Consider the following 9,038-nt stretch of genomic DNA (forward strand, 5'->3'; position numbering starts at 1 on the left):
GCGAAATACAAAAGGCCTTTGAGCAGAGGTTTTTTGTACAGTGATACGTGACCATTTTCTAACACCTGTGAAATATCTAGGCTTAAAGAGTTTAATGGTCTTTAGTGAAATCGTGGAGGACCTTCACGAAAGCTAACTCTAAATGTCCACAAACATACAAAGTGGAAGATTTATTTCATATCTCCGTAAAGCAATTCTAGTCCATACTTACATTTATAAATAAGCATTTAGTTATTAAAAACTGAAGAATGGATAAAATCTTACATGTATTTCACTTCCAGGATTTCTAAATGTTTTCTTAAGATATATTATGTAAAGTATGACTATCCCACTCCCTAAATATTTTTAACACAAACAAAAGCCTTTGCTCCTACAAAATCTCCTGTGCAAATTTCCCTTTGGAGCACACATGCCAAATTTTCTGCAGTCTGGCAAAGGCTAATGCTGCCACTGCTGCGTTTTTTCCAGGCAGCTTTGAATTTTGCCAGGTTAGAGTCATGAATATGCAAAACAAGGGTGAAATTGAGCCCAACAGGGAATTTAATGTGTACACTCAGCTATTTCCTACGTTTTTTATATGCCCAATAAGACTGAAAGAAAAAAAAAAGAACAAATTCTCAATGCATTTTGAAAGGCAGATGGGATTCACCAGAAGCTCCTCTACAGCATAATAATTTTTGTACCGAGTCCATGACTTCTGGATGACCTAAAGGATTTCTTTTAGAAAGGCATCCAATCTGAACTTTAAAATTTCTAGTTGTTCCAATAGTTAATTATCATTACTACTAAAATAGAAGAAAAGAAAAAAAAAAGGAAGAGAAAAGGAAACTTCTAGCTGTTTGATCTGCTTACGCCTTTGACTGCTAGGATAGAAGCTTCTGCAGTCAGAAATCCTCTTCTCTTTTAGAAACTCACAGTCTATGATCATGGCAATTTTTGCCAGCTCCTTTACTTCACCAAAGTAATTTTGAAATGATAAAAGGCTTGCATACATTTAAGATGAGCTACAACGTGGGGGAAAAAATTGTATCGAGATGAAATTCAATTTTATTACAACACACTACATGCTCGAGTCCTCAGTCAAGACCGCTAAAGTCAGTAGGAAATGTGTTTGGGGGAAGCCATCAGAATTTGCCCTAGATTGTGTTCGATAGCAAAAAATGAAGAAATGAAACCAAGCAGGCAGGAAGGAACCTGGTGATTCATATGTGTATTTAAACTCATGTCATACAGCTGTCAGTACGGTATATACAGTCCCGGTATGCTGAACTCTCTAAGACTTACAAAGGGGAGACAGCAATGTGGGAATGCTATAGTGGTCATATCGACAGTCCACCTAGTTTGGCATTTGGTATTCAACAGCAACCAGAAGCTATTTGAAGCATATTGGAATCTCAATACTAAATATAGGAATAAGATGCATATGGAGATGTTTTCTGTCTTACTCTAAAAATGAATGGATGTTTATATCCTGGATTAGCAAGGATTGGCCACTCCATAAATTGTTATCTGACCTCAAAGATATTGCTATTAGTAAAATAATTAATCCTTTTGTTTTGCAATCCTTTAACTTCAATATCTTATGCCAATGAGTTCCATGGAATATAAAAGATATGGGGAAAAGTTTTTACTTGCTAGCCTTCTTTATAATCTCCTGCCATTTTTACATGTTGTAAAAAGAATATGGACAAATAATTGACTGTAATTACAAAATAATTTTGTTGTCCTTCAGTGTTGCTCCTTTTGCCTCTTTTGAAAACTGCCACTTTTTAAAATATCATTGCTCACACATCTTACTACACCTCTGTTTATTTTTGTGACATCTTTCAGAAATGACTATTCCTGATCTTTTTAGAAGATAGACATGGGGAGATCAGAGCTGAAAATGTTGTGCAATATGCATGGTTCTCATCAAATTATATACTGAGAGAGCTGCTATTAACACAGGTTTTAAATACCAGTTGCAATCCAAACTGTTGATTATGGCTGGACAGGAAGCAGAAAATATCAGTGTTGTAAGAAATTACGTGCAACTGGTTTTTGCCAGATTGACGTTTCCCATAAAATATAACAAGATGTCTGTTGAGCTCAGATTACTCTTTTTACTATACATTGCTCCAAACTTGTCAACATGGAATTTCATCTTCTTCATAGAAGCTGGTTGATTAAAGCTTTCCTTCCTAAATTGTTCTTAGGCATTTCCAATTTGAGCTACTCTAAATCAGGTTATTTCAACAGCATATTTTGCCACCTTTCAGCTTCTTAACTATATTTTTATAAGTACCTAATTACTATAATAAAGACAAAGGTCTTTACAGTCAAAGGCTTTCAGGCACCTTCTTACTAAGAGGAGGAACACCTTATGGCCTGAGATACTGGACTAGGGTTTACAAAAATGGTCTTTTTTTTTTTTTTCCCCCACACTCTTTTTCTTTAATGATAAAACGCATCTCTATGTTTCAGATCCCTGAAGGTAAAACAGGCTTGCTTCTTCCCAGCCTCACAGGAATGTTAGAAAAATAATTTGATCAATATATGCAAAAAGACCTGGATCTAGCAACATAAGTGTAACAAAAAATATAAGGCTAAGTAGTACATATCGAAGGTATATATTTATCTTTTTTAAATTTTCATTTTAAATCAATTGCTAAACTATGAAAGAACTTAAATGTTTACCATACATCTGCTTAAATTTTGGACTTAAGTGGGAAGACTGGACAAGCATAAATTTTCTTTAAAGGGCCTGTTTGACTCCATGGTTTATAATCACTTTACTTCTGACTTCTGTCAGGTTACCTAGCACTAAAGTGGAATTCAGAGATCCCAGTCATTTTGCTGTGATTTTTTTTTCCTAAACAATAAACACAACATTTACTATCCATCATTTCCCTGGAAGGTTTTTATGAAATATATTTCTTTTAGTAACTCAGCACTAGATTTGGAGAGACAGACTGTTTTCTAAAAGGGCCTTGTGGGGAGTTCTAAAGCAGCTAATTTAACTTGAATCAGCTATACACCTTTAGAAATCTCTCTTGATACTACCTGCATCCTTAGGAAAATAAATATTTCTATAATTCCTGGCTCAATCATTTGTAGTTAATAATTCTATCCAACCAAGCATGCATAGAACAAGCGTGAGTGTTGTATTCTGCATGTATTCACAACTCATGAATGAATTTTCTTAGTTCCAATGACTTACCATTCTGTACCTGATTCATCTTTTCTGCGACTAAGCTCTGACAGTATCTAATCTCTATTACTTTCCACAGATTCATTTTTACAACAATCCTTTCAACATCTGTTGTGCTAAGACTGATGAAAAGAAACAGCATAACTTGCTTGTAATACACCTCTAGCCTTTTTCACATCACCTCCATACCTGCAACTGTCTACTCTTTAAAAACCATGTCTTACAGCTGTTTGGTGTTAATGTTTATTCTTTTCTGCTATTGTTTTGTTTTGCTTTGTTTTTCATTTATTTTCATTTCTTATGAAGAATTGGATGGAAAATAATTTTTACACTCACTATATGGATATTTTCTGTATGACTGTCTTTACTGTACTTTGCCTAGCTATGCTTGTCATCCCTGATTCAGTTATGATAAGTTTAAAATATCTATAGGAAAGTCAAAAGCATTTTCATTTCCTGTGTTCATTTTTTTTATTCATTTCAAAATATTCTTTCTTCTGTCATGTTACAGCATTTTAGGTTCTATTTGTTTTCTGAATATCCTGAAATAAATTATACTGTGTTTATTACTAAGTGACTCATGCATACTTACCACCTGAACTAATTTATGAGTGATGTCAGGACATAAATGAAGTATTTTCCAGTATTTCTTGGTATGCTCTACAAAATTTTTAAATTTTTTACGAAAAAAAAGAAAAATATCTTTGCTAAATCTTGTGTCTTGAAAAGATTTATCATGATCATATAGGCTTTACCTACTCTTCACATATAATAAAATAAAACACTTTTTTTTTTATACAGTTGATGATAGTATATAAAGATTCTTCTACTGGTCACCTTCTATAATGTAGACACATTCTCTGTCAGGAGGATACTTGTTGGGGTAATTGGGAGAAGTGAAGATGCCTCCTTCTGCATATTTTGTCCAAGTTCCACACTGCACTGGTTTCTGTCCTTCGGAAGTAGTTTGCTTTTCTGTGAAATGATCACATTAAGCATTATATAATTAGCTCACAAATTATTATGTCCCTATGACACTTAGAACTCTTACAGAATAAAACAGCACCTTCTGTCAGTGGCCTCAGCTTTTTTCTGCTGAGACTAAGAGTATGATCATGGACCTGGGGGAAAACAAGGCTGTTCTTTAGGGGTACAAACATGTAATTCTTACTCAAATCATTTTTTCAAAGCAGAGAAGAGGCTTGGATGTCTAGGGGAAGACATATTTATATAGCTTTTTAAATAATAACCTTGTAGGAAAAGCACATGCTCAAGAAATGGGCGACATGAGTTTCCCACTTGTGTACCTCAAAAGGCTCAAGCATGCGCTGTTATCAGCAAGCTATGTGCTGTAATACAGAAAGACATCAGAGCTGCAAAATCAAGAAAAAAACCCACAGAATTATGATAGAATATACACATGGTTTGAAATTCACAGCAGCTTGACTCTATATTCACCGGACAGAGATAAACGGGGGAATTCCTGGATTCTGGTTTGTAGATTATTTTTATCTTGCTGTTTGCTGTAAAACTAATAAATAGCTCTGGGACCAGGAATCACAGCCCAGAGCTCTCCTCCTCCTAGGTGAATCATCGGAGAGCAGAGTCAGACCTTCTTCTTGGTTTTCTTCCTAGCCTGAAACTCTTGCACTCCTTTCTGCACGTTGGCAGAGAGCCTGGAGACAGAGGTTTGAGTCTGTTCAGGCTGAAGAAGGTGAAGGATCACTTCCTGGGCATCGTGCTTTAACAAGTAGGCTAAAATAAGATGGGTTCTTCGTAGGGAAAAATACCTAGGCTGGTATTAAAATGATGGACAGTAGGTCCTAGACCTCACGCAGGTGTCCAAAGAGGACTCCCGAGTTTTGCTCTGAATGGGGTGTCCCATCTAACTTCAGCCTCTGATGTGTAGAGCCGAGTTGTTTGAGGCTCCCTCTTACGATCCATGGAGGGAGACAGGCACCTTCCAAGGATGATTTTAACCACCTGAGATCCGCCTTATGCTCTGCAAGGGTTTCTCTTTCTTCCTGGTCTGAGTAGGACACGGATCCTAACTTCCTGAAGTGAATTCAGGCCCGCAGGGACTGAGCATTCAGACCCAAAGGAGTTCAGACACACACTGTGCTCAGCAGCTCGCCCTGCTCGGCTCTCACCGCACTTAGCACCCAGGGCATTTAAGACCCTCTTTGTATCCCCACCCTGCACAAATGCACCCATGATACCCAATTTCAGATTTCGAATTCTACTTCAACAAGCAACTTCTAATTTAACAAGCAAAAAGATCTTAAGTGTTGATAGCTCAGTGCCCAAACTGGACTTCCCAGTCTGAAAGTGGGGACTCTTCACAGTCTTCGGTTAGAGTCAGGCTGAGTCTTCAGTTACATCTAGCTGCGGATCAGGTCACTAACTTGCTAAAAAAACCCACCACTGCATTTTTGTGTGTGTACAGGCACACTAATACCCAGAACAAATGAACAAAGGACAGACACCGGAAGTAGGCGAACTACTAAAAATTTCAAGAACTAAACTAACAACTCAAATCCATACTTGGGACTCTAATATAATGTCTGAAAAAAATGTCTGACATTTACATACCTGTTCCTTTTTTGGTTGCCCCAGACAAATGTAGGATGATTAGACTTGCTACAACTGAAAGAGAAATATGCATTAGATATCACAGCGTGATAGTGCCTGCGATCAAATCAATTGTAAACATCTATCTTAGAAGAATACAAATTAAATAGAATTACTGTGAGAAAAATGTTTCATGTTTACTTGCATCTTTAAATTTTACATTTTGTATAAACAAGTTTCTTTGTGATCTGTCCTTGTAGGTGTTTATCTTCATAAATGTATCCAAATAAAGAGGAGATCTTTTGGGTTTAAAACAAAATCCCCAGGCACTGATGTTTCCCTCCTATTTCTTTTCTTTTTTTAATACTAGAGAAAAACATGTTACCAATATTTATTTATATAATTGTAGCTTGGGCCAGTGATAGAAAAGTGGCTGCTTTTAACAGAGAGAGACAAAGGCCTGCTAAGTTTCAGTGCCACTGGACTCACTAATGTCTCTCGCTATGGCATAACAAAATTTGAAAATGAGGACTGGGAGTATGAAAGAAGTGAGGGGCTGGGTTCTTCACATCTATCAAAGCATTTGCAAATCCCCAGTGAAGTAAATTATTGTGTGTGCTTAACAGTCTCATTGATCTAGTTTGTTTGACTTGTCGAGAGGGTGTTGCTTTGTGCTGCAGTGAATCTGCAGCCCATTTTACAAATAGAAATCTCCTATTCCCACCATGATAGGACAGCTATGCCTCTGGGGAACAAATGTGACCTTTCTGAGATGGACTTCAACCTGGAGATAACTCCTGAGTTCCTGGGAGTTTCCGAATATAAGATTTTAACTAGAAAAGGCTAAGGGGCAAACACTTAGGCCAGTCATAATGAGAGTCCTTTGGAAGATCAAAGTGACTAGCTAGCTACCTGATGAAGAAATCATGCACTGATGATAGCATTTTCTTGTCATCACCCATATCTTCTTTGGCTATTGGAGAAAGTGGGATAGAAAAAGCATAAGAGAACAGATCCGTCAGTTCTTGGAGCGCTCGGGGTTTTGACCCCAGCTGGTTTGGCGTTAAACACGGAAATAATGCCCAGACTGCACTCAAGTGGGGATGTGTTGTGTGTTTATTCTGAGCATTTTGGATTGATCAGCTGCCATTCGTATTGTTGACTATGATGAGGAACTGATGGACCTGTGGTCTTTAACAAACGTAATTGAATGGCATACTTTCCTCTTCTTATCCCCAAGAGACACCAGAAGTCATCATGGGCTAGTAACTAGCTACGTAAATGATCCTTTCAAAGATGGTGCTCTCATCATTTTCAGCTTTTATACTGCAAATTGTGTGCAATTTTTACCCTGAAGGAAGCCAATCTCCATATTTCCAGTATTCTGATGGCACTGAGATCTCAATTTCTATGCCTTTGACCCTTCCGGTGTGACAGAGGGTTTGAGGCATGGATGATGGCTACCTTATTAAGCAGGGAAAGGCTGAAGTTCTGGGAGAATGAAGGCTTGGCAGCATATTCGTTATTTCTTGGTCAGGCTCACAGCCCCTGTGTCTTTTTGAATCCCTCAGCTAACAGAGACGGATGTTGGCAGAGCCGGTAGTTTAAAACTCTTCTGTGTCATGGGCATTCAGTGAGAACATTACATCTTCTGCTTGGATCTGAATACTACCCAACCATTCATGCCCTTACTCTCCTCGGGGATGGATTCTGGCAATACATGCTAGCTGGGACCCTGCCCGCCAGCGGTGTCAGAATCTAAAGGCAATGCAGGATTCGCTCATTTACCAAGTTGCTCATTTACGTTAGCTGGGTTTCATGCAGTGAACATACTGCATCTATGCCTGTAATCCTCACCAGTCAAAACCTAATTTCTCAATAGTGTAAGGTGGATTGGTGTTAGAATATGGAGCCAGCTGCCGGCGTTCTTTCTGCCCACAGATTTATGGAAGCTAGAATAGGACGCACAACAGCCAAACAAACCCCATGTGAGAAATGTTTCTTCTTAGGCAATTAATAACTATTCATGCCTGATTCTTACAGGTTCATTTCAAGCGCCTTTACCTATTAGCTCTCCCCTCCTTTTCTATGTAGAAAAAAATTGAAGTTCAGAGAAGTACAGAGAGTTGGTTCAAGTCACAGAGATATTATTACCAAGATGACAGAAAAAACACAGATCTTTTCAATTCCAGCTGTAACCGCTAGAAAGGATGCTTCCAAGTCGCAGAGCTATGTTATTCCAAAGCAGGGAGCTATACTTACATATCATCGTGTCAGTATTGATTATTAATAAGGAATCAAAATAATCTTGATCATAAAACATAATAGACAAGAAGAGACTAAAAGGCTAAGTTTTTTCTGGAGGTATCACATCTAACATTTGGATAGCTGAAGTGAAATACTCCTCCCGTATTTCGAAAAAAGAGAAAGCTTCTTCATTCGGTGGCATTAACACCAGCATCACCAAAATCTGTATATAGCTAGAAAGTAATTAAAATTGTGGGCTTTATGGGAAAAGATAATACAATATTTTTTACTTAAGCAGTCAAGGTGGTCCATTTTATTCTATGACCCCTTGCCTTTTTCTTTCTCAAGCCATAGGAAAAGAACAGTGCCTCTCACAGAGGAAAAAAGAACCAAAAAAAAGACCCCAAAGAGACCACTCATGCAATCTTCACTTGTCAAAAACTGTCGCTTGGGAAGCTTTGACAGTACGGCAACAGTAGTGTGATTATCTGGGTTTGGGAATTATTTTAGAGAAGTTTCCACCCAATTTCTTGTTGCATTCTCTCTGCCTTCCTCCTCCCCCTTTCCCTCCTAATCACGGGTGTAATTATAATCATGCTTTCTAGTGCCGCTCTGATTACGCATCTTTGCATCTTTTGGGATCTGTGCATTTTTCCATTGCAAGCTGTACATTAAGAGATTTATCCCTCGGCCAGGCAGCTTTTTGGAGGCTGCGATTTGGCATAGACATGGCTTAGCCCGAGCGGAGAGTTGTCGGACAAGCAATACCTGGCCATAGCGCTCCTATTTTACAGGTGCGGGCGCAGAGACAGGTGCTGGGAGGAACTGTGGCCACGCAAACCCCTTCAGGAGAGTGGACCCTCTGCAAAACTGAGGCGGGAGAGGGGGGGGCCTGACGCCCCCCGGGGGGTCTCCGACTAACAATTGTTACGTCCCCGTGCCTCCCCGCTGCTCTCCCGGAGGATTTCGCCCGAGGGGGCCGCCCCCGCCCCGCAGCCCTCCGGGATCCGCGCCGGCTCCGGCCGCCCCC

General features: G+C 38.9%; 1 protein-coding gene across 1 annotated transcript in view; it reads right to left on the bottom strand.

The window, feature by feature from the left end:
- The window catches only part of NETO1 (neuropilin (NRP) and tolloid (TLL)-like 1), an 85,392-nt gene that overhangs the window by 58,600 nt on the left and 17,754 nt on the right, over positions 1-9,038 (bottom strand). Inside the window, exons 3-4 of the mRNA XM_010578001.1 lie at positions 5,783-5,836; positions 4,028-4,165 (exon numbers count right to left, since the gene is read on the bottom strand). Coding sequence (XP_010576303.1) covers positions 4,028-4,165; positions 5,783-5,836 — 192 coding nt within the window. The remainder of the gene's footprint in view (positions 1-4,027; positions 4,166-5,782; positions 5,837-9,038) is intronic.

This window comes from Haliaeetus leucocephalus, unplaced genomic scaffold, assembly GCF_000737465.1.
Source record: "Haliaeetus leucocephalus isolate CR32 unplaced genomic scaffold, Haliaeetus_leucocephalus-4.0 Scaffold587, whole genome shotgun sequence".
NCBI lineage: Eukaryota > Metazoa > Chordata > Aves > Accipitriformes > Accipitridae > Haliaeetus > Haliaeetus leucocephalus.